Source organism: Staurois parvus, unplaced genomic scaffold (assembly GCF_062004578.1).
Source record: "Staurois parvus isolate SC_StPar_1 unplaced genomic scaffold, SC_StPar_1.0 ptg000395l, whole genome shotgun sequence".
NCBI classification, from domain to species: domain Eukaryota; kingdom Metazoa; phylum Chordata; class Amphibia; order Anura; family Ranidae; genus Staurois; species Staurois parvus.
In genome coordinates this window covers 704,466-731,787 of record NW_028318191.1, presented here as the reverse complement: position 1 = coordinate 731,787, position 27,322 = coordinate 704,466, and the positions used below count along the sequence as shown (strand labels likewise).

The window sequence follows — 27,322 nt, the reverse complement described above, 5'->3', positions numbered from 1 at the left end:
CTAACGGAGATGACCAGAGATTTACATTACACAGGCCCCTGTACATTACACAGCCCCGTGCACGTTACACAAACCCTTGCACATTACACAGCTCCCTTGCACATTACACAGCTCCCTTGCACATTACACAGCTCCCTTGCACATTACACAGCCCCCTGCACATTACACAGCCCCCTGCACATTACACAACCCACTGCACATTACACAACCCACTGCACATTAACGGAGATGACCAGAGACTGCAGACATACTACAGGAGATGACCGGAGACTGCAGATATACTACAGGAGATGACCAGAGACTGCGGACATAGTACAGGAGATGACCAGAGACTGCGGACATAGTACAAGAGATGACCAGAGTCTGCAGACATAGTACAGGAGATGACCAGAGACTGCAGACATACTACAGATGACCAGAGACTGCGGACATACTACAGGAGATGATCAGAGACTGTGGACACAGTAGAGGAGATGACCAGAGATGGCGGACACATTACAGGAGATGACCAGAGACTGCGGACACAGTACAGGAGATGACCAGAGACTGCACACATCACATAGTACAGGAGATGGCCAGAGACTGCGGACACATTACAGGAGATGACCAGAGACTGCAGACACAGTGCAAAAGATGACCAGAGACTGCGGACACATTACAGGAGATGACCAGAGACTGCAGACACATTACAGGAGATGACCAGAGACTGCGGGCACATTACAGGAGATGACCAGAGATTGCGGACACAATACAGGAGATGACCAGAGACTACGTACATAGTACAGGATGTGACAATCGCGGCGTCAGACCCCAGCCCTTCTCACCAACTTGTGATCGAAGGGCTAGCCAATCTAAAGCTGAGCTGTCACGTGCGCAACAATGCCACGCTCAGCTGCACCCTGCTCAATGATTTTCCAGCTAATGGACCACAATCTATGTACCTGCAGCCTGAGAGCGATTGTTACTGGGTCAGGTTAATTACGCAATTAACCCTTCACACTGCCACCACCGTCGTTTTGTAGAGAAAAGGAGGAAACTCGCCAATATTAGCAATAACACTATGGTGTTTGAATAATCATCTGTATACCACTGTCACCACAGGCAGAGATATATAGAGGTTTAAAACACACAGTAGCGCTCTTCAGAGACCGGGGTTCTTAGTTTGCATTAAAAAGCTTTAGAAACAGTTCAACACTTTTCAGATAATAGGATTTATTACTAAAAAGGTCAAAAGGGTGCAATAACAATATTTACAGAAAAAGATGTAGCCAATATATATATATAAATACAGAGAGCAATAACACAGCAAAGAGATAACAGAAAGACGTTTTGGAGAGGTAGAGTACTTGCCAAAAGTCCTGGGTTAAGCAGATGAAGTTTCAGAGCAAAGGGTACCATCTCCCAAGTTGGTTCCTGATGTTAAAAGGGGAGAATTCTTCAACTTACTGCTCCATGCATAACAGCCTTTTTCTAGGAACTCAGCAGGGTGTCTCCTTACAGCAGAGAACCAATTGCCTCATTTGGGGAGGGGCATTGTAGGCGGGGGACTCAGACTAGAACCAAAATCCCTCCCAAGTTATACCATGGGCCATAACCTTCCCTAGGTACATGTAACATTCTATCCACAGGTAAATTAATATGCTGAATGTCTCGATATCAAACATGGCATAGTTCACTATTTCAGCTAGAACTATATGGCTTTCTGCTCTCCTGTAGACTTCAACTAGGGGGTGTAAGATATCAGTCGACTCGCATTAAACTGAGCTATCCGAATATATGCTTGGTTTTTATGTAATTATTTCCCATCTCCAGATATAAAATGATATGGAAAAGTGGGTTTTAAATGTGTTGTCTGTTTTACGGCTAGCTGGAATGTCTTTGAAGCCCAGTGAAGGACTGGTTTATGGTTTTACGATTCTCTCAGAGAAGCTAACAGACACCCGGGCACCAGCTAATTTGGGATTTATAACCATGAAGCTGTCCCACTGTGCCTGATTGCCTGTGCACTTCTGAACCCATACACAGGGACCACGTGTCAGTCAACAGAGAAGGAGTGGGGATTGGAGGGGGAGTGATACAAGATGGAGGATCCTTAGCAAGATTGATAACAATGTCCATCTCTGTGTGCACAATTGCTACACAGGAGATGACCAGAGACTGCGGACATAGTACAGGAGATGACCAGAGACTGCGGACATAGTACAGGAGATGACCAGAGACTGCGGACACAGTACAGGAGATGACCAGAGACTGCGGACACAGTACAGGAGATGACCAGAGACTGCGGACACAGTACAGGAGATGGCCAGAGACTGCGGACACAGTACAGGGAATGACCAGAGACTGCGGACACAGCACAGGAGATGACCAGAGACTGCGGACATCCTCACTGCCGGTGATTCCTCACTCCAGAGAACACGTGTCCACTGCTCTAGAGTTCAGTGGCAACGTGCTTTACACCACTGCATTCGACACTTTGCACTGCACTTGGTGATGTAAGGCTTGGATGCAGCTGCTCAGCCATGGAATACTATTCCATGAAGCTCTCTACGCACTGTTGTGCTAATCTGAAGGCCATACAAAGTTTGGAGGTCTTTAGCTATTGACTCTGCAGATAGTTGGCGACTTCTGCGCATTGTGCACTTCAGCATGTGCTGACCCGCTCTTTCATTTTACGTGGCTGGTGAGCACAACTTACATAGGTTCATAATTTGTGTTTAACCGCCGCCCGCCATATAGTACAATGATGGGCGCAAGGCGGTTCTCTCGTTCTGGCAGGATGTTATATGATGTCCTCCCATTCTAATTGCGCATGCGCGGCTCCGGGAGCACGCAGCGATCGGTGGTGCGCTGTGTCCCTTGGACACAGCAGATCACTGATCAACAGAAAGAGCCGAAGATGCTGGCTCGGTCATGTGATCAGCTGTGTCCAATCACAGCTGATCGCATGTAAATAGGGAATTGCCAGTTATCGGCATTTCTCTCTTCACAAGCTGTCATGCTGACAGCTCGTGAGGAGAGGAGAGCTGGTAATCGGCATCCCTCAGAGGGGACATGTACACTGATCATCAGGGCACTGATGATCAGTGTGCCCTGCTGATCAGTGTAGCCCCAGCAGTGCCACCTGTCAGTGTCCATCAGTGCCAGCTGTCAGTGCTCATCAGTGCCACCTGCCAGTGCCACATCAATGCCACATTTCAGTGCCTATCAGTGCACATCAATGCCACATACCAGTGCCCATCTGAGCTGCCTTTCAGTGTCACCCATCAGTGCCAGTCAGTGCCACCTATCAATGCCAGTCAGTGCCACCTATCAGTGCTGCCAATCAGTGCCACCTATCAGTGCCAGTCAGTGCCACCTATCAGTGCCAGTCAGTTTCGCCCATCAGTGTGTATCAGTGCCGCCTATCAGTGCCTGTCAGTGCTGCCTATCAGTGCCACCTAACAGTGCCAGTCAGTGCCATCTATCAGTGCCAGTCAGTGCCACCTATCAGTGCCATATATGAGTGCTGCCTTTCAGTGCCCATCAGTGATGCCTTTCAATGCCCATCAGTGCCACCTACCAGTGCCTCCTCATCAGTGTCCATCAGTGCCACCTATCAGTGCCCATCACTGCAGCCTCATTAGCGCATATCAGTGAAGGAGAAAAATCACTTATTTACAAAATGTTATAGCAAAAACTAAGAAAAAAGTTTTTTTTTTCAAAATTTTAAGTGGTTTTTGGTTTGTTTAAGAAAAAAATAAAAAAAACCCAGAGGTGATTAAATACGACCAAAATAAAGCTCTAGCTGTCACAAAAAAAATTATAAAAATTTCATATGGGTACAGTGTTGCATGATCGCGCAATTGTCATTCAAAGTGCAAGAGCGCTGAAAGCTGGAAATTGGCCTGGGCAGGAAGTGCCCTGTAGGCTAGTGGTTAAAATACGTTTTTTATATAGAATTTTTTTTATCAGCGTCCATAAACAAGGTAGCAGACTAAGGGCATATGGCTACTCACATTTTAGGCTACAACAATATGGCACCCAGGAAGACCATATATATATATATATATATATAAATATATACACATACACAGGATGAGCGCTGTGCTGTCCAATCATTCTCCTTGATGAAGCCGCGTGACCCGGTGGCGTAACACGTAGGGGAGGGGCTTTGACGTCACAACGCTCATAGGAAAGGAGAGAGTAGTGCATCTGGCTGCAGATTAGTGCTTGGAGGATCTATACCAGTAGCTGTGCCTTTTTGGAGTTACTTTGTAAGACGAGATATTATACATTATACATGTGAGTGGAATACTGGATATTGTTTTATCAATAAATGTTTTGTAAGAACCATGTTTTGGTCATCTCTTTTTGGCATTTATCTTATGGAGGAGGACAGCTAGGAGACTGGAGGAGACTCATGCTTATTGGACTTATCGGACATTTTATATCAGTCCATATTAGAGACACATGCTATATATGACCTCACTTAGTGCTTTGGATATATACACCAGGTGAGGGCACATCTGGTGAAGATGTACACACATTGGTTTGCAGTGTATAATTGCACGAGGTGTTCTAAGAAGTTATTTGCTATTCAAGAATCTGTGAAGACATACATCCATGCAGAACACCAATGCATGGACACTTATTAAGAGACGCTTATGCTGATTGTTTTGGTTTAAATCAGTCATTTGATTGATATTTATGTTATATAACACATTTTGTATGGGAATGTGAATGGTGTGAGCGATTCACAGTTCTATTTTCATTTTCTATCAATATTTTATTTTCCATTTATTATTTTGTATCACTATTTGGCATAGCATCAAACAAGATTCTTCACTTTATCCACTTTGTTATGCTACCACTAACCATTGACCGTGGAATATTTAGTAGCAAGGTAATTTCACGGATGGACTTATTGCGCAGGTGGCAAACTATCACGGTACCACGCTTGAATTCACTGAGCTCTTGAGAGCGACCCATTCATTTACAGATGTTTGTAGAAGCAGTCTGCATGCCTAGGTGCTTGATTTTATACACCTGTGGCCACGGAGGTGATTAGAACATCTGAATCCAATGATTTGGAGGGGTGTCCCAATACTTTTGGCAATATAGTGTATATTATGTGATTAAATAAATATAGCAAGGTCACATACAGTGGGCAAAGCCCCCTATATGAGACAAGTGGTTAATCTGACAGCAAACCAGGCTTGTATCAGAAATTGTAGTTAAAAATTATTATTTATTCGTGGCAGAAAAAATTGCAATGCATAAAACAAAATTATAAAAATAATGTACCGTAAATGTAAAGACATCCAGATGTAATATACAATGTATGTATATATCCCCTGCAAGATACTCATCACACATTTGTGGCTAGCAGTAGTTCAGTACAAATTGCATTGCAGGACATATATACAGTTGTGTTCAAAATAATAGCAGTATGTTGAAAAAAGTGAATAAAGCTCAAAATCCTTCTAATAGCTTTTATTTCCATACACACAAATGCATTGGGAACACTACACATTCTATTCCAAATCAAAACATGAAGAAAAATATATCAAATTTGTGTTGTTCCTCTAAAACAATTGAAGAAAAGTGAATATTCGACTGTTCAAAAAAATAGCAGTGTTTGTATTCTTCTTTACAAACTCAAACATTCACTATATAAACTGAAAAATGTTTGAAGATTTTGCTTTCCTTTGAATCACTTAATTAATATTTAGTTGTATAACCACTGTTTCTGAGAACTGCTGTACATCTGTGTTGCATGGAGTCAACCAACTTCTGGCACCTGTGAACAGGTATTCTAGCCCAGGATGATTGGACTACATTCCACAGTTCTTCTCTATTTCTTGGTTTTGCCTCATAAACTGCATTTTTGATGTCACCCCACAAGTTTTCTATTGGATTAAGATCCGGGGATTGGGCTGGTCACTCCATAACGTCAATCTTGTTGGTCTGGAACCAAGATGTTGCATGTTTACTGGTGTGTTTGGGGTCGTTGTCTTGTTGGAACACCCATTTCAAGGGCATTTCCTCTTCAGCATAAGGCAGCACGACCTCTTCAAGTATTCTGATGTATTCAAACTGATCCATGATCCCTGGTATGCGATAAATAGGCCCAACACCGTAGTATGAGAAACATCCCCATATCATGATGCTTGCGCAACCATGCTTCACTGTCTTCACAGTGTACTGTGGCTTGAATTCAGTGTTTGGGGGTCGTCTGACAAACTGTCTCTGGCCACTAGACCCAAAAAGAACAATCTTACTTTCATCAGTCCACAAAATGTTGCACCATTTCTCTTTAGGCCAGTCAATGTGCTCTTTGGCAAATTGTAACCTCTTCAGCACACCTTTTTTTCAACAGTGGGACTTTGCGGGGGCTTCTTGCAGATAGCTTGGCTTCACATAGGTGTCTTCTAATTGTAACAGTACTCACAGGTAACTTTTAGACCTTCTTTGATCTTCCTGGAGCTGATTGTTGGCTGATTCCTGTCCATTTTGGCTATTCTTCTATCCATTCGAATAGTAGTTTTTTGCTTTTTTCCACGTCTTTCAGGTTTTGGTTGCCATTTTAAAGCATTTGCGATCATTTTAGCTGAGCAGCCTATCATTTTCTGCACTTCTTTATATGTTTTCCCCTCTCCAATCAACTTTTTAATCAAGGTACGCTGTTCTTCTGAACAATGTCTGGAACGACCCATTTTCCTCAGAATTTCAGAGAGAAATGCACTGTAACCAGCATGTACAACATTTGCTGCCTTCCTTCCTTAAATAAGGGCAATAATTGCCACCTGTTTTTCAAAGAATGAATGACCTCACTAATAGAACTCCACACTGCTATTATTTTGAACAAGCCCCTTTCAATTAGTGATTCAATTACACAGAATCAGCAGCATGCATGTCATGATTGTTGCGTCTGTTGGATTTCTATTACTCTACTACACCTGCTAGTAAATTATTTGCCATGTAGAAATATCATTTCTACCAAAAACAGTGATTGATCAGGTTAGTGATGTCTGACTGCTATTATTTTGAACACAACTGTACATACATGCCCTAGGGCCCATAAGCAATAGATGGTTCCAATAATGATAGTACTCTATGGAGGGGGATTTCTCCCTGCTAAATAAATATCACGAGGATACTGGAAACAGTCCCAAGGTCACCAACAGTGACCCAAAAAGTGAGAGCTATAAAGGATCAGGAAATGGTTGGTAAGATAGCGGTTGACGTATAATACATCTAAGGTGCAGCCAATAACCCCAATCCAATTTGGTCAAAAATAAAGTCATTGGCTTGGCCAATATAAAGCAAATCGGCGGACTCTGGGAATAGCAGATTGCCCATTTGATACAGCAATGAATATACAAAGTGAATCGGTAAGTTCATAGCCAGTCAGCATTGAAATAGAGGGCACAAAAACTCAGCCTCAATGTCCATACAGAAGTTTAATAAGGCCAGTGGCAATGTGTATAATTTTCAAGCTCACTTATGGTGCTAAATCATCCCAGGAGCTGAGGCAATCATTATCCACATGGCCAGTAATGAACAGGTCTGCTCAATGTTACCAGTTGTGGCAGTAATAGTCTCGATGCTGGTCAGGACAGGTAAGAAGGTACAGTCTTACCACTCCAGAGCCGTCTCCATGTTAATGCTTGATGTGGCCAAAATCAGCTGTTGATACAATGGAAATTCAAAGGCGAAGCTTGCAGGTCATCTCTCCCTCCACATGGTTTTTTGTATAGTTCTTATGTGATTACATAACCTTTCTAATCATATGAATTTAATTACAAGGGGGACCCTTACATCACAGAATTTCCCTTTTACATTTGAATCCCCAGAGTTTTATTTTATTTCATTACAGGTACGCAGTCAATTTACACAGTGCTTTACATGTATGTATGTGTGTGTGTGTGTGTATATATATATATATATATATATATATATATATATATATATATAGTACATTCACATCAGTCCCTAACCCTCAAGGGGCGTACAATCAAAGGTCCCGAACACACATTCATACGTACACATACTAGGGTCAATTTAGACAGGAACCAATTAACCTACCAGCATCTCTTTTTGGAGTGTGAGAGTACCCGGAGGAAACCCACGCAAGCACAGGGAGAACATGCAAACTCCAGGCAGGTGGTGCCGTAGTTGGGATTTGAACTAATGATCCTAGTACTGCCAGGTGGAAGTGATAATCATTTAGCCACTGTGCTGCTCCCCTAACATCTGAACTTGCAAAGTTCCCTTACATTGTACAGAGGGACTCTGCAGACTCTAATATAAGGGAGAACTCTGGGGACTCTAAGGGGAACACTGAGAACTCTGATGTATGGACTGAACTCCGATGCAAGGGGAAATGCTGTAGACTCTGGTAACCAGGGCTCCAACTTACATCACAGTTCCCAGTATTCCCCTTTAATCAGGGTTCCCAAAGCCTGCCTTATATCAAAGTCTGTAGAGTTCTCTTTTACATCAGAGTCCACAGACCCCCTAACATCAGAGTCTGCAGAGCTCTTCTTTACATCACAGTATGCAGAGTTCTCCCTTACAGAGTCATCCACTTACACTATAAGGGGGATCTCTGTGGATTCTGGAATATAAAGGGGATCTCTGCTCTGGAAACCCTGATTTACCTTCCTCCAGCCTGTATCAGTACCCTGATTATCAGTGCAGCCTATTAGTGCTGGCTATCAGTACCCATCAGTGCTACCTATCAGTGCCTCCTCATTAGTGCCTCCTCAGCAGGACTCTGAACTGAGAAGGTCTCTCATACAGCCCAGAGCCTGCACTGGCAGTTCCCCCCTCCCTCCCTCCTCTCTCACACAGATGAGAGACGATCTGCTCTTTCTACTCCCGCCACTCACCTCCTGTGTGTGCACCGCGAGAAGTGTGAAGCCCAGCAGCTGTGAGATGTGTAACAGATGTGTAGGTGAGTCCTTGGGTCCACACAGCACAAAAGCATGATGGGGAGTAGTTTGGTATATATTTAGATATATGTGCTGGAACTAGGTACCAGTGGATCAACACCTTATAAATGCTAATACATTTTGTGTCCATGACCAAATATTTGTCCAATCCTCCTCCTCCAAAGTGACGTTAAGGTCAGCCTCCCAACGCTTTGCATAAGAAGGTGCACATTTAGCAGGGTAAGACACCAGATGTCAATATAATTTTGATATTTGCCCTGGGGCACTGTCAAACACTGTCATCTGATCAAGAACCACAAAAGTCAAAGCTGTCAATGAAATGTTTGATTTGGAGATAACACAATATTTCAAAGCTGGCAATTTGTGTTGGTTTCAGGGCAAAAGATGCAGCCAGGTGATGTAGCGGAGTTAAGAGTAGTTTAGATATGAAATTACTTAGGTGCAACAAACAATGGGTAAATGCTGGGTTTTTAAGAATGGAGAGGCGTGGGACATGAGAGGCGGCAACCCCTGTTGTTTTTCAGATGAACAAGATATACTGCAAATGTAGAAATTAGAAGGTTGGGAGAAACAATTTACCGCTGACGGGTGCTTATAATGGTCAGCTTTTATTTAATTTTGTAAAAACTTTATCCCAAAAGGAACAAAACTGTTGCTGTAACTGCTTATAACATGGCTTCAATTTGCTTAGTGTAATTAAATCTGGTAGTTATTCTAATGCTACAATTCCCCCAGACTGATAATGCTGCTGTCCAAAAGTTGTCTATGTTACTCCTTTAATCCAGAGTGTAGGCACTCTAACACAGGAAGTTTGGTACTGGCCAGATCACCAGGGAAACCAGCCTAAAAAAGGAAAACTTATGCAGCCACCACATCTCATAATTGGTAAGCTGCAATATATTACATTACTGGTTTTGGGTTTAAAACCGCTTTAATTACAAAGTTAGCTTTAGACTCTATGAGAAACATTGTGCTTATTTTTAATTTGCATAATAAAACAAGTATTATATAAAAAGGTTTCTCCCACAGTACAAAACATTACAAGCTCAATTGGCACTAACCTAACTTTACCCTACAGTACATTTGTGAACAATTACAATGATTGTAGCAGGGGTAGGCAACCTTTCAAACATTGCATGCCGAAAAATGAAATTAAGAGTGCCAGGTACAGTGAAAGAAATAAGAAATCATTTCTTTGTGAGTGGGCAAACATTCAAAATCAGCAGGGGATCAAATACTTATTTCCTTCACTGTATATATAAAAAAATACTAGTAAGAAAACATTGCGCTTTCAAGGATGGTAAATGGTAATTTACCCTTTTTCCAGAACACGTGCTGTGAGGCAAGTATGGTAGAGTTGAAATGAATATGTCAACCGAGGACTTCTGCAAAATATACAGTTGGAAATGAAATGTGAGGTAATAAATTTCTCTCAGATAAAACCCAGTCTCTGCACCTTCAGACCCTAAATCAGCCCTCATGCCTGCACCTTCACACCTCAGATCGCCCTGAAAGTGTCCTGAAAGCCTTTTGGCCCCTTGAGGCCCCTTGAGGCAATTTAGCCGGTGTGGGATTCAACAATCATTTACCTATCCACGTTGTGTGTTTTTTTTTTTTTTCATCATTTTTGTTGGACGTCTTTGCATATAGACTTTATGTCGTATTTATGATTATTTTAGTCACATGTTATTTATTTCTTCATTGTGTTATTGTATTTTACGGTGCACAGTAATACATTCATTTGGTTTCACTGTGCGTTTATATCACCATATTCTGTTTTATACTAGTTGCACTCTATATATGTTTGCCACATTAATTTATGGGATTTATATGGTCACTTATTAGTCGTTTTATGTCACATGGCCTTTTGATGCCTATGTGGTATGACTCTTTAGTCACATTGTCACAATTTTTGGCTTCACTGTGCGTTATTATTGTCATTCTTCTGTGATAAGTGGTTTGTCCACTTTTAATATTAAGCACTTCATTTTGTATTTTTCACATTTTGCTCTACTTTCTCATCAGTTGTATTCACGTTATTTCATTTATGTTGTGACGGACTCATATGTCCCACTATTACTGTGATTTAGTTAATATTTTATTTCTCCCTGATCATTTCCGTGCATTTTGCCCACGGTCCCGATTTATTGTTACACCTTTTGGTCCTCATTTTGGACCTTTATTATTTCACTTTTCCCTTCACACCCATATTCCTTCCATTTACTGATTATGTTATGGTGTATTATCTATTGTCTTCTCATCTCATTATTTGTTTTGGAATGTCTGTGGCATTATTGTGATTAGCGCAACATCGATTTCTGTTTGTTGTTTTTTGCTAGTGGTATAGCCAGGTGTGTGTTGCTGTCCCAATAGTCTCATCTTTTCTAGTAGCAGCGCGAAAAGTTTTTTACATATTTTTTACCGCCTGTAATATGCACTTGAATTGGAGAATTGAATCCCAGTTCCCTAATTCCCTTTTCTAAGGTGGTAGTTAACAGTATCTGTTCGGAAGTTGTAGTTCCTAATAGAAGTTCTAAAGTAGTTGTTACCAAACCTTGTTTTAAAGTAGTAGTTTCTTCTATTTAGACAGCACGGTGAACAGGAGCAGCAGGAATCTATGAACTGCGGGTAATCACTGTGTGAACAGTCAGGAATAGCTGTAGCACCCAGTAACCTGTCACTATAGTGTACTGTACAGGCTTGGCGGCTGCAGCTAACTGCTCACAGATTCCTGCTGCTGCCATTCGCACTGTGGCTAAATGCTCGTGCAAATGTAGCTTAAATTAGTAGTCCCTAATAGCTGTTATGTCAGAAAAGCTTTAAAACCCTTCTCCCTCCACATTAAATTTTCTTTGTATTGAGTTACTCATAAAAAATTGCTGAGGAAGAGGTTAAAAGCCATTTGAAGATAAACCTCTCTGGCAATATCCCCTCCAAGCTGAGCCAGGCACATGGATGCTAAGGGAGAGAAATATTCGGAGGGAAGGCAGGTACACCAATAGTAAAAACCTTGCCATGAGTCTACTCAGGCTAAAAGAGTGCTGTATCACATAGGAGCAAAAATACTGAATATAATTACCCTTTCAACGTGAGGACAAGCAGCCTGGGAAATTCCGACTCTACACAGCTTCAGTGTGCAGAAAGCAATGCAGGAAGCAACACCAGTAAATATACACAAAACAAGAAGTAAAGTGATCTGTAACATTCCTGTGAATTATTTATTAATATCTGATGTGCAGTAAATATTTTCATAGAAAGGTGCAATTCATCCCATAAACTGAAATGGTGTATCATCTTTTATTAAAGCTTACCTCCAGGCACTTATATATTCTTTGGGTAGCATTTTGGTCACTAATCAATGATATGAAATCACTGTTTTTCAGCCTGTAGTCACATGAGTCTAGAAGAGGGTTGTAATGGCACTATGTCACAACCCAGTGACATACTGGCTACTTTTCATCTACCTTTCATTCACAAAAACAGATAGGTCTTGGTTTTTTAAACACCCTTGGTGGCCACAAGGTGGTGCTACATTTAAGGTTATAGGTAATCTACCTAGGAAAGGTGAATGGCGGACCTCAGCTCTCTAATAATGGGGTCCTTTTTGTAAATAGTTAAAAAACACACCTACTGAAATAAATAGTTGACATTTTCAAGTTGACATTGATGGCCTGTAATACTTGAAAATATATATTTACACACCATGCATACAGCTCTGGTATCTTTATTAACAAAGGAAGCGGTTTTTGGCACAGAAGATGCCAGCACAAAAAAGGTGCATTTATGTTATGAAGGGTTAGTGTTAGGGCTAATGTGAGGTGGGGTTCTTAGGGTATATGGCATTACTTTTAGTGCAAGGGGTTTAAATCCAAAAAACTACAAGCGCTGATCAATGCTGAAACCTAATATACTATAGGTTTTAAACATAAGAGATCACGAACCCCAAAACTCAGGCACTAAAATCATACTCTTGCAAGGAGTCCTTATAATTCTTAGACTGAGGAGCATGGAAGGGAGAGCCTGGCTGCCGCAGCTGAAGAGAAGGCCTGTAATGCAGCAAGGTTGTCCCTAGAGAACATTATTCATAACTGAATTGGGAACATGAATCATTTATATCAAACAGTGATGAATGACTAAGATGTCCAAATGATTTATTGATCATTATACCAAGGAGAAGGCTGACAGTCTTCTTGTCCTTAATTGCAGTCAGGTAGGTTGCACACATACCCTCTCATGCCGGTAACCTTTAATGAATGGGCAAGGGGTGGTGAAGAATCTAGTGTCCACCTACATGAGCATTGATACTTCAGTGCCACTATTTTACTAAAGGACAGGAGTCCACACAGCTGATGCCCCTGCTTACAGTGTCAATCTGGTAGCATCGCAGGGTGCATACACTTTTTTAATATAAGATAAAAATGAAACCTACAAGTGCAGGATCAGCACTAAAGACAGCGTACAATACTTTGTACCTTATGAAAAGTCTGTTTTTTGTCCAGGAAATGTACTCCCCGGTCACATCGGTTCGACTTGCAAATCGTCTGCCAAGTTGCACCCTATTGTCTGCTATTAGAGTGGTCATATCGGTGTGGTTCCAAATTGGTCGGAGCACCAATTTCTAAAGTAGTGCATGCACTACTTTTGTTGCGATTTGCATAGACATCTGTGTTAGATGTCTTGCAGATTGCAACTGAAATCGGCAGATCGCAACTGAAATTGGTAGGTCAACCGATTTTGAAATCGTGCAACTTCACTGTAAGCAGCATGATTTAAAAATCAGCTTTGATGTGACCGGGGGCTTACTCTGAAAGATTTTTACTTTTCTGTTTAAAATAAATTATTAACAATCAGGGAGTACAAAACTCATGTAATATCTGCTGTAAGTTCACAAATTCAGGTTCAGAGCTGTCCCTGCCAAAATATTACATGCATGTTATATGTTGGAAACTATTGTGGGTGATTAAGGCCACCAATATCTGCTGTAAAGTTACAAAAACTGTTTAGATTGATCCTTTAGAAGTAGAAAAAAGTAAGACCAAAATTAAATTGAACTTTCCCCTTTTATTTTGTGCTCAGGGTGCCACGTTTTGCACACACAGATGAACTTCTACTGTTTGGATGATCAAGCATGGAGGTGCCATTTGCCAAAGACTTCCAGTGGCAAACACTAGCACCGCTTTCCAGCCCACGTGTGTACTGTTCTCTTGTGGAAGCTGGAGGACAGATCTTTGCTGTGGGAGGATGTGATGAGGCAGGAAATCCAATGAACACTTTTGAGCTGTTTTCTCCAGAAGCCAACCGCTGGACCAGCCTAGCGCCAATGCCATCTGCTAGAGCAGGGGTGGCGGTGGTCTCGTTGGGCAAGAGAATTATGGTAGTTGGAGGAGTGGGAGAAAACCAGTCACCTTTAAAAGTGGTAGAGGTCTACAATATTGATGACGGCAAGTGGAAGAAGAAGAGCTCCCTTCGTGAGCCAGCCATGGGTATATCAATCACTGTGAGAGGTAACTGTCAGGAAGTATCTATTTTTTTTTCTTTCATGTGTCTAATATGGGCAACTACATACGCTGCTGAGAAGCTTTATATTTCTGTAAATAAACAAGAAAATGGCTATTGTTTAAAATGTAAAGTATTTTCTGTCATCCCACTGAAAACAGTAAACACCCTATGTGTCTGGCATCTCATCACAACAGTTGCTGAGCTTGGAAGTTGAGTAAAGCATTGAATTCTCTTGTACTGCCTGTATGCCCTTTCTATATTGTTGCTAAAATGTGAAAATTGTTCATGTTCACAATAAATGTCCTTGAAATGCCATCCAGAGCTAAGTAATATCTGTGATGGGGGTAGAGAAACAAGAAGCTTGACAAGATTTGTATTTTTTTTTAATTCCAGCAACCTATTGACAGCCAAGAGGTCATTCAATTGAAAGCACACCTTGGATGTTAATGAACTTCTCTCATTGCATACTATATACGGTATTTGCTAACTTTCTTTGTACTTTCAGGTATCTACCTATCGAAAGAATTAAAACTTTTATTTATAATCCATAGACATATATTTCTTAATATGTTTGGAGATAAAAACATTTGGAGCCCACTTTTTTTTATAAGAAAGGACCTAATTGTATCTCAACCATTTTGAGAACTATTCTATTTTACCCCTGGTCCTTCTTGACTTGGTCCTCACAGTACAAGCATTTGGTAACAAAAATCATGCAGACATCTATTAAATATAGTTGGAAAGCTTTTCCATCTTATAATGGTTAGTGATCACCTTTTCATATTTGTCTATTTCCGGTAGTTTGTGTGCTTGTTGCCAGAAATTAAAGTGACATCACTAGAGGTTGCCTCCCAAGACAAGGCCTGTTTAATTTGAATCTGGGCTTACTTACGTGTGAGCCTATGTTCAGTTTGTTGTGGAACCAATGCCTAATTATATCCTGTAATTCTTATTTTTATTTCAGATTGCAGGGTTTATGCAGCAGGAGGCATGGGTTCAGATCTGCGACCACATAGTTTCCTTCAGCAATTTGACATGCTAAAAGACATTTGGGTCCACCTTGCCCCAATGCCAACACCTCGGTATGGTGCTACCTCCTTCCTACGAGGAACAAAGATTTATGTACTAGGTAAGCACTTTCACCATTTTTGTTTTAAGCTGCTTTTTTCAGATCTGATTTTATGCATTCAAAAAATGTATTATGTAAGAACAGTGATTCATATTAATATACAATTATCTTTCATTGTTCTGACTACTGTAAACTGATCAAAAGTGCACACCAATGCTTTATACTCTGTCTTAAAAAAGAACTCTGGTCAAAATCACCAGTATGGTTAAACAGAGTACCTGTTAAATGTAATAAATACTATCACTTAACATTTTAACTTACTTTCCTTGCAACAGAAGAGCAGTTAAATTAACATATCATGAGAGAAATAGGTGGCTGCAGATCAGGAAAGTCAGGAGTCCTCATTTGCATATTTTACTTTTCAAGTGAGAGACATTGAAGCCACAGTGTCAATAAGACAGCTAAAGGAGAGCTTAGGAATCCCAGTCAGCGTGTACCTCTTATGACAGGTTTCCTGTAACCTATAGTCCAGGACCTGACCTCTATTTTTGTTTATGTACACCTCCAAATCAGGTCATTTTATTAGCAATTTACATTTGTTTCTGCTTTAGATTTATAGACCCTGGTTTTCTGATTGGGTCCATAAACAGAAAAAAAAAATCAAACCTATCTACAGTACATGGTTGTTTAAAGTGAAAAGCAGAAATAACAAACTAGTTTTAATAGAAATGGTTGCTATTTTTCCAATATTATAGAAAGTGGCTTGTTAATTCTGTATCTAAGCTAAATAAACCACTGCCAATTTAAAACATAAACTTACTTAGAACAGAACATTTTAAGGTATATTGCAGGCAAAAAAGCTAAATAGGCACTTTGAAATACAATACATAGAAAGTGGGTAAAATAAGTATTGAACACGTCACCATTTTTCTAATATATTTCTAAAGGTGCATAACCTGCGATGGGTTGCATGTTATACCCAACAGTAGCCAACATATTAGACAGAAAAATAACTAGAATATCATGCCTAGTACTTTAATTGCATCCTGTGCTAACTGATACATCATACAGTTTAACCAATGACATAATATAACCAGTAAATCACCTACAGGCATTGGCATACCTAGCATATTTGACACCCATCGCAGGTTATTTTTTAACACCTCCTCCCCTATAGTCAAAAGTATTTTCAATAATAATCATGAAGTTAAATAATAAAAATGGTCATTAAAAAATAAGACAGTGGTAAATGGTAGTAAAACAATCTTCTAAACGGGTGACCTGACAATGTAGGCAAAAAATGTCAATCTTCCTTACATGGGCTACAAGTGGAAAATTAGTAACAAGCAACAAACAGTCAATCGTTACAATACATGGGCAACAAAGGGGCAGTCATCTGTAACACCCTGCAGAAATACTGACTGCAGGAAGTTAAATAAATACAAGATGTCAGTGTTCTGCAGCTAAGTTATACAGACTCTGTCAGAGAAAAGCTTTGCTGGACTTATAGGCTGATAGCAGGATTTCCCTGTTTAATAATGAGCTAACAAACTACATTTCCCAGAAAAGCTAACTAATAAGTGGAGGCAGATACTTACAGAAGCCCGGCAACCAGAGGACAGGAAGTGGACGCAGGAGAGAAGGTGTAAGGAGAAGACCGTGTGGAACGCTGGAGATCCAAGCTGGGCAGATCGCAGAAAATGGAGAAGAAAGGAGAAATTGCTGACCTCTGACACCACTGAGAAGTCTGGCGAACAGCCCTGCAAGCAGGCAGACCAGAGTGCAGGCGAGAGAGATCCATACTCAAGCTGCACATGACATTACCTAATGCAGTTACTTTCTACTCAGTTTGACTACCATTGTTTCTTAAGTTACACATGTTAAGGCCCAAGTTGTTCAGTTATTACACTTTCAGCATATCCAATCACAAGAGTCTACTGAAATATCTGCCCTTCGCAGATCAAGCTGTATTATTGCTCCCACTACAGTCTGCCCCATTCGCTAAGGAGCTCCTGAATTGCTGCAGGTTGCCACTGAGGCCCAAGGAAGAACTAATCCCTGCAGAAGTGTGTTTGTGTCCATTTTTTGTTAATCTCAGCCTAATTTTGCATCTCACCCTGTGTGTGTTAATGGGGTACCATTTAAGTTCAACATCACTTAAAGGGACAGATCCCTTCCTTTGTGTTTACCCTTCATTGAAGAACTTCTAACATTGCCTCAAGGAAGATTTGCATCCTTATGTGCACCAACTAGGGCCCCATCAAGCACGCAGATCAGACATTGCAGTTCAAGGGACATTGGCCTATTTAATCGAAGAGCTCTGCATTCCTCAGAATTAAACCCAGCCATCAGCCACTGGGAGCTCAAAGTAAGTTAGCCTCTTTGTTAGTAGTTTTTTTTTTTTGGCTCACTGCGGAAGAAACATCTCAGGACTGGGGCTATCGTTTAAATTCTGAATTGCAGGACATTGCAGGATTTTCCTGTGTTATGAACTTTACTTGAAGTTACTGAGAGTGAGAGTTGTCATTTCATGCACATATTCCTATGCTGCTATATTGTGCTTACAGTTTACCTCTATACAATCAAAATATCTGGTCACTCTAAACTCTGTGTGAGTCTGTTTTATGGTTACAGCCAGAGGGTTCTTCTGGCCAAAGCTTTAAGGTGGTGTCAGCAGGGGTTGGGCTTTCAGAGTGGGATCAATAAAAACAGGGAACTCAAAAACTATTCAGCGGCCCCTGAAGGGATAGTGCTACAATCATAATACCAGGCAGCAAATGGGCAACTGGTACAATACAGGGTAACAAATGGGCCACCCTTACAATATCCACTTGAAGACCAAGCCTTTTGTGCCACTTTTTGTTTACATGTAACAATCAATATTTTTTGCTAGAAAATGTCTTAGAACCCCTAAACAGTATATATATTTTAAAGTAGAGAATTAAAGTCAAACACAATTTGTTGGGGAAAAATACACTTTCTTGAATTGAGTAATTAGATACCAAACATGGCACAATTGCAGCAGTAACCTGACAATATGTAGGAAAAATAATCTTCAGTACGTGGGCTACAAATGGGCAATCATTAGCAAGCATGAAACAGTCAATATTTACAATACATTATTGTTATTATACATGATTTATATAGCGCCAACAGTTTGCTCAGTGCTTTAAAGGGAGACAATACAGCAACAATAAAAGTTCAATAAAAGAGGGTTAGGAGGGCCCTGCTCCTTGGAGCTTATCAAAAGAGGCAACAATTATAATGCACAGGCAGCAAACAGGCAACTGTTGTAATACAGGGTCAACAAATGGGCAATCATTATGATATGCAGGCAGAATGAGAAATGGTGTAAATAAGCTGGTAACAATCAGGCAACTGTGACAATATACAGACAGCTCTATTAGCACAAATTCAGTCAGCCCCAGCAAAAATACTTTAATAATAAAACTTCCACCCAGCAAAACTCTCCCCAGGCCTCAGAAAAAGTATCCCCCTAGCAAATCCACCAAATAAAAATGTGCAAAACAGGCTTCTACAGGTCACACACCCCAAAGTCCATCCCTGACCAGAAGCTATAGCCAAATTTTAAGAGTTTTCTGCTCCCCACTATAATAACAATAGAGCTTGGTCAAAGCTGTGACTAGATAGGGAAAAATCAGCAGCTCACTAAAGTGGTAATATCTGTGTTTTTTCCTCCAATCAGCAAGTGCCATTTGTTATATTTACAGAACAGTGCAGTGCAGTAAAGCCTCCTTGCTCCTTTCACTGTCAGTTGGATTGCTGATGTGCAGGGCATTACATTAAGCTGCTACAAAGATAGATCACGTAATAATTAAAATACATTTAAGCGCAGAGGTTTATATTAATATATAACTGGATTAAATAGGGGTCTTTCATAACTGCCTACACCAACACTGTAATTACTAAAACTCCAGTCTGTTTCATTCTGCAAAGTATGATCTGTATATTACAGAGCTAAGAGTCATGGCTGGCATTTGTCAAGGACACAGCAGCTGCTTGTCAAGCTGGCATCACAGGGGAGCAGGCTGAGCAATCCAGCCCAGGCTCTCTAGTGTCCAACCAATTCAAATTTATCCTGAGAAACTCTAAGATGTTTCCAAGATGACAGAAACAGATGTATACTTAGAAAAGAATTTCAATCCACAATTTACTATTTTAAGCCACGGTTCAATAAATATGTTTGGCATGTAAATGCTTTTACATTAAATTGCTTTGCGCAGGAATCATTAGCAAACAAATGTTGACTACAGGCAGTGGTAATGATAAGGGGTGAGATAGCTTCCAATCTTATTTCATATTTCCAGAATTCAGTTCCCAGATGATTTACAAACATGTTATTAAATGAGCCTCATTGTTCAATACCCACAGCTTGAGCAAATTGGTGAGGACAGGGAAGTGTATTAACCATTAATGTACAAAATAAAATTAGATAAATGAAAAGGAACCATCTGTTTGCTTTTAACAAAATATTAATTAATAACTGAATAATAAATGAAAACATATTGCTTTTATTATAATTAACTTTACAAAAATGCATGGTATCCTTTGACAATAGAGGGAGAGACCAAGTGCTGTTTTTCCAATAATAAACAGAATGAGCTTATACTCAATGGAATGTAGAAGATCTGCTGATGCAATACCCTATTTAACATTGAATCTGCTGTCCTGGTCTTATTATTTAAACTGTGGGTCACTGTTGTAATGGAATGCTACAGTACACAAATGACGTGAGATATATGGCATCAGGCGGTAGGTTTGTTGTCTAGTACATTGAATACTAATAAAATGTGTTTGCCTAGGGCCTGTTAGCTGCCAGACATTAGTGTTAATTATTATAAAACAGAATTTCAGGTGATCAATTAGAGGTACGGCTGTACAATCCAACCAAAACCTGCTTTTCCACATTCCATGAAATGGTGAGATGTTTTGATTGTGAAATAATTTGCACCGCATCCCCAACTGTTTTCCTATTGGTTTGCTCATTCTAAACCATTTTTTCTTTACGTTTTAAAATACACTGTACAATGAAGAGTCATAATGTGAACTAGCAACTAGGCTAGGCTTAGAACAGTTTTAAAGCAGCCATACATTATACAATTTTCTTATTCAATTTCCTTTAGATTTACCTAAAATTACACTATATTGCCAAAAGTATTGGGACACCTGCCTTTACACGCACATGAACTTTAATGGCATCCCATTAGTCCGTAGGGTTCAATATTGAGATGGCACATCCTTTGCAGCTATAACAGCTTCATCTCTTCTGGGAAGGCTGTTCATAAGGTTTAGGAGTGTGTCTATGGGATTGTTTGACCATTCTTCCAGAAGTACATTTGTGAGGTCAGGCACTGATGTCGGATGAGAAGGTCTGGCTCGCAGTCTCCGCTCTAATTCATCCCAAAGGTGTTCTATCGGGTTGAGGTCAAGACTCTGTGCAGGCCAGTCAAGTTCCTCCACCCCAAACTCGCTCATCCATGTCTTTATGGACATTGCTTTGTGTACTGGTGTACAGTCCTTTTGGAGCAGGAAGGGGCCATCCCCAAACTGTTCCCACAAAGTTGGGAGCATGAAATTGTCCAAAATGTCTTGGTATGCCGACACCTTAAGATTTCCCTTCACTGGAACTAAGGGGCCAAGCCAACCCCTGAAAAACAACCCCACACCATAATTCCCCCTCCACCAAACTTTACATTTGTCACAAGGCAGTCGGGCAAGTACCATTCTCCTGGCACCACCAAACCCAGACACGTCCATTGGATTGCCAGACAGAGAAACGTGATTCATAACTCCAGAGAATACATGTCCACTGCTCTAGAGTGCAGTGGCAGCATGCTTTACACCACTGCATCCGACACTTTGCATTGCACTTAGTGATGTAAAGCTTGGATGCAATTTCTCAACTATGGAAAACCATTCCATGACACTCTCTACGCACTGTTGTTGTGCTAATGTGAAGGCCACATGAAGTTTGGAGGTCTCTAGCTATTGACTCTGCAGACAGTTGGCGACTTCTGTGCACTTCAGCATGCGCTGACCCGCTCTGTCATTTTATGTGGCCTACGACCTCATGGCTGGTATTCCCAGTTGCTTCCTCTTTGTTATTATACCATTTACAGTTGACTGTGGAATATTTAGTAGCAAGGAAATTTCATGGATTGGATTGCACAGCTGGCAACAGTACCACGCTTGAATTCATTGAGCTCCTGGGAGCGGCCCATTCTTTCACAAATGGTTGTACAAGCAGTCTGCATACCTAGCTGCTTGACTTTATAGACCTGTGGCCATGGAATTGATTGAAACACCTGAATCCAATGATTTGGTGGTTTGTCCCAATACTTTTGGCAATATAGCTTATGTAGTGCAAGGGCCTGCTTGATTGCATACAAATTGAAGGTGTTTAAGTTTGAGCTAATATTATATGGTTTTGGTAAATTTAAATGAAAATTATACAAGAAAATCGTATAATGTATGGCCTGCCTTAGTATAGTAATTAGTTGTTTTTGTTTTCTTTAATTTGTAACTACTTCATTCCATCATTTTAATCTTTACAGGTAAATATTTGTGACAAATGTATCATTGTATCAGCAGCTGGCATAACACCATTTCTGATCACTAGTGGGAGAATTTACAAAAATAAACTGCAAGCTCATAGTTTGCCTAATTGAAAGAAACCTAGACTCAGCTACATCTTTGCATGAGCTATTTCTGTCATACAGCTGCTTAATTCCCCCCTTGTTTTATATTTAATTTATTTTCAAGAGAAGGTTTCAAAGTAAAAAAAAATCTATAGTTTTTTAATTGAAGATTAATTATATTTAATTAAATGTTTACACCTATAAATATATAATTTGTCTATTTGCTGGGGAAACTGTTATTTTGCAAAATAAACTGTCAACTCTAGGATCTCAATATCTCTAACATTCATATACACAAGGAAAAACCACATCTCCTCCAAGTCATGACTGTCAATAGTTAGGGCATATAAAAGTCAAGTAATCCCTTAAATTTTAAATGAGGCCTGAATTGGATATCAAGAGCAGAAATGAATAAACCAGTCTTCTGTCTGCAATTTTAATTTGTTTCACTAGGTAAGTAGAAGAGGTAATTAGGTAGGTACATAAACCTTCATAGAAAAAGAAAAAAATTACAGATCTTCAGCCTGACATCTCTCATTTTTCCCCCATTCTTTTCTTTTTCTTTTTTTATTACCATTCCGTCCATCCCTCCTTCCTTCCTTCCTTTTCTGCCTTCCATGTTTTCTCTTGTGCTTCTTCTTTTTTCCTACTTTTTCCCTAAAATAATAAGCTACATTTTCTGACAACAGCTTCCATGCTTACAGGTGGCAGGCAGTCTAAATATGCAGTAAATGCTTTTGAAGTCTTTGACATTGAAACTCGTTCCTGGACAAAGTTCCCCAATATACCAAACAAAAGAGCCTATTCAAGATATGTCCTAAATGATGGCTCCGTCTACAGTTTAGGAGGACTGCGACAAGGTGGTACATATCGCAGGCCAAAATTTACCAAGACTGTGGATATATTTGATATGGAGCAAGGTAAGAAACTACTGTTGTCACCAAGGGATTACATTGCAGCACAGTGTGAAAGGCAGTACTGAGAGCAAAGGAGTGCTGCAGAATGAATTGTGCACAATCAATTCAGGTTGCCCTTCTACAGAGTGATCTTTATTGATATGATGGAGATTGCTCTGTCTTGCAGGAAGTGACATATAGAATGCTCACACAGTTTGTTCCCTGCTATTTTGGTTCAAGTACTACCATTGATCTGACTGTCAGATAAGGATACCAACAACAAGTAATGGAGATTTTTTTTTGCAAGTGATGGCATTAAATGTTGCCTTGTTAAACTTCTATTAGAATATCTGGGTAATAATCATAAAAATACTGTTTTAAATTTCAAGTATACATAGGACAATCAATATATGTATGTACAGTTAAATTACCAAAAAATAACCAGTGTCGATACATTCATTATTTGCCGAGAACCCTAAGTCCAGAAATTTGACCCATTCCACAAGGTGTTTTATTTTTTTTTACCTGGTGAAGCATGGTGAAGAAATTCTACTCACCTACGTCCCCCCATCCAGGTTCTTTGCTGATACTATTACAGGCTGTGGGGACCTCTAATTCAGTGCCACAAATGGGCTTGAATTTACCAGTCCCCTTCACTCCCCAAAGGCTAACATCAACCTTCTTCTGGAACCCGCAGCTGACATACTGTAAAATATGCATAGAAAATTCCCATATCTTGCAGGCAGTGATGTGGACACCTGAAAAAGTACTTATGCAGGAAGTAAATGGAAGAGGAGAAAGATTCAGTGCTGAAGTGTCATATGGCCACTAAGATGGGCTTTAACTCCTATGTTTAAAAAAGCCTGGCTCCAGAGTCAAATAACTGAAGCTCAAATTACACAAACATGAATAAGTTAAAAGAGGTATAATTGTATATATTAGCACAAGTCTCATGCTTCATAGCAACTCACTCAGATATTTTAACTCATTTGGACGTTTTTTTGTTAAACAAGGGCTAGTTTCATATACTGTATATAATAATTCAGATCTGCCATTACATCAGGCGTTGGATAATCTTGGCTGCTGAGAGGTGTTACTACTATTTCTGTGCAGAATAGTAAGACTAGTAAGCCAGTCCTTAACCAAGAAAGGACATATATGAGCCACTCTGTGTTATTTTAAAACCTTACTCTGAGTAGTGATAAATTTAAATACCCCAACCCCCTAACGCTGATTATTATATTGCTCATGTTTTTCTAACAGAGTAATACTTGGCTTACTTTACAATCCCATAACAGCTGGAAGGCCATTCCTCAGCTCTCCATAAGTGAAATGTGGACTGGCACTCCTTTTATCAGCACTAGAAAGTAGGACCAGTTGCCTCTTCACCAATATTGGACATGACCACTGGTCATTGCATAGTATGTAATGATGATAGCAAGAGGGCTAGCAACAAGACTGGTAAGAGACTTGCAGGAAAGTGGCTTCAGGGGACCAGTTGTCAAAACCTGAACTGGTGGGGAGCAAGTCACATGGAATAAGATAAATATTATTCTGTGTTAATATTATTATTATGATACAACATTTATACAGTGCCAACAGTTTATTCCTAGATTGTATTCTTCATCAGCTGGTGGTGATGGGACAATTTTAATAATTTTATTACTGCTCAGAGTTAAGTGTCAACTAATGGCTATAGGTTGTAAATAGAAATGTGCAGAGGAAATAAATATTGTACCCTGTTCTCCTCTTTTAAGTCCATTGTATCATATATGTATGCTTTAGCCTACATGTGACTATTATATTTAACCAAAAATTACAAAATTAACAGGAATGCAACCATAACCACAAGGGTTCACTGTACTTTGAAGAGAGAAATTCTGAACACCTTGTATTAATAAAGAATAACTAATAATGATGGAAACAATGTCACCCGCGTCAAATGACCCATAATGTGTACCTGAGTTTTTCCACAGCTAGTTAGCTTTCTCTTTCTACTGTCACTTCTAATTTCTTTTTTTTTTATTCAACTTTTCCTTTTTCTGGTAAAATCATTTTTTATTGTTGCAGCAAAGATATAATGTACAGTAGATCACCAACCCAGGGGAAATGCAACAAGAATGGAATTAAGTAGGCATGAGCGAAATGGTGTGCAACAATTATTTTACCTTTAGGTTTGTTAGTGGGCGACCACACGAACAAGGTCGTCGGTCTACATATGTTCCCTGGGCCCAAGGGTCCAGGGATATACCAAGAAAAATGTGGAGAGGATGGCACTGAAGGAGGGGAAGAGGGAAGGGAGGGTTCCTGCAGGCTTGGATAGTAGTATCAGCAGTTAAAAGCTGCCAAGGCTGGTCGGATGCAAATAGGATAGGGCATACGACCACAAAGGAGTCCAAACTTTCAAGAATTTGGCACGGGAGTCATGAAGGATGCTTGACATCTTTTCATGTATCATAAGGGTGGTAAGGTTGCCCTTCACCACTGCAAACGAGACATAGGGTGTCTTCCAAGCCATAGCTATGGCACGCTTTGTGGCAATAAACAAATAGGTGGCAAGTTTCCGTTGATATGAAAATAAGCTAGGGATTAGACAATGCAGTAGTGCCAGTTTAGCATCTTTTCGGATAGGTACATAGAATAATGTGTGTAGGAGCCTGAAGTCCCGAGACCAAAAGCTGTATGCAAGTGAATCGGGTTGTAAGAGCGTCTCGCATTGTACCCAGTTTGTTGGTACAGATATAGAATTTGTGCTTGGCCCATCTAAGGTCCTTTTTGGCTTGGTCAGTGGCTAAAAGGTCTAGCTCTGCTCTAAGGAGTCACACTTTTCCTGGTTGGAGGTCATTGAGGGGAATTCCATACGTCATCCGCTGAGGCAAGTTGTTGGGATAGTTCCTTGAATTGTGTTCTCGTTCGCTTCCTCTCAGAAGCTAGCTGAATCAATTGGCCCTGGAGAGTAGCCTTGTGGGCCTCCAACAGAGTGACTGCTGAGGAGACAGAGCTGACATTATCAGAAAAAAAGGTTTAGATGCGGGACTGAATCTCAGAACAGGTGAGGAGAGACTCGTTGAGCCTCCATTGAAAAGAAGGGCGGGTGAGGCTGGAAAGTGTGAGAGAAAAAAATTAAAGGATCATGGTCTGACCATGAAGAGGTGGGTATGGTGATTGCATCAACCAGGGAAATGCAGAGTAAATGCATAAAGACATGGTCAATTCTACAAAAGCTATGATGGGGGTTCGAGTAAAAAGTGTATTCACGGCCCCTGGGACGGAGCTCCCTCCAGACATCCAGCAGGCTATGGGACTAAAGGAGGGTCCGCATCTGGGGTTCCATAGTGGAATCATGAGATGAGCCTGGAGCATAGCGTCTGTCCAATGAAGAATGTAAGGTGACAATCCCCCATAAGGATTAATGTTCCTTTAGTGTGTTGTGCAACCGCTTGCAAAAGGTGAGAGAAGAATTTGTTTTGGAATCTGTTTGGGGTGTAATAAGACACCAAGGTGGTTTCCTGGCCATTAAACATTTCCTAAAGTAACAGGTATCTGCCAGTAGGGTCAGCCAGTTCCTTATTGCACTGAAATAGGAGATGAACGCTATCAGCACTCCCCAGTACTTCTCTGGAGCTAAAGCTAAGTAGGGTAAAGCGAGGAGAGAAACTTAGGGGAAGATGTGAAGGAAAAACTGGTATCCTGTAAGCACACAATATCAACCTGACTGGTTTTGAGGTGGTGAAAGACTTTTGATTGCTTGACAGGCCAAATAAACCTTTGCATGTTGTGAGAGTATATTTTCAGATTTCTGCTAGCCATGGTGAAGGGGAGTTGTCGGGCTGTGATGACCCTGGCTCAGACTCAGAGTGGCTCAAATTTGGGAATGCTGTAAGGATGTTAGCAACTTAAGCTTGCAGAACTGAGGGAGATAGGGGAAAGGGGGGAGGGAGAACTAGGAAAGCAAAGGCAGAAAGAAAGGAAAAAAATTAAAAGATTAAGGAGGTATGGATTGTTTACAACATCCCAAAATGTAGGACGTCTGTTGCAGGGGTACTCGGAGAAGGGGGGGTGCCAATTGAGGTGGGGGAGGAGTACAGGTCTCCGCTGCCAGCTCCAGTAGGAGCATGCAGGTTTGTTGCGAAACAAAGGTGAACACAGATGAGACTGGGGAGTCCCAAATCTCTGGGTAGAGACCAAAAGATGGGCATGGAGAGTTGAACAGTAAGAATGCTCAGTTCAGATAATATCATAACGTAACCCAAAATGAAA

The 27,322-nt window shown here is 40.5% G+C and overlaps 1 protein-coding gene across 1 annotated transcript in view; it reads left to right on the top strand.

Annotated features, from left to right (window-relative positions):
- The window catches only part of KLHDC8A (kelch domain containing 8A), a 71,142-nt gene that overhangs the window by 30,682 nt on the left and 13,138 nt on the right, over positions 1-27,322 (top strand). The window contains exons 2-4 of the mRNA XM_089686351.1: positions 14,016-14,443; positions 15,403-15,567; positions 22,871-23,086. Of these exons, the coding sequence (XP_089542477.1) occupies positions 14,068-14,443; positions 15,403-15,567; positions 22,871-23,086 (757 nt within the window). The 5' untranslated portion in view covers positions 14,016-14,067. The remainder of the gene's footprint in view (positions 1-14,015; positions 14,444-15,402; positions 15,568-22,870; positions 23,087-27,322) is intronic.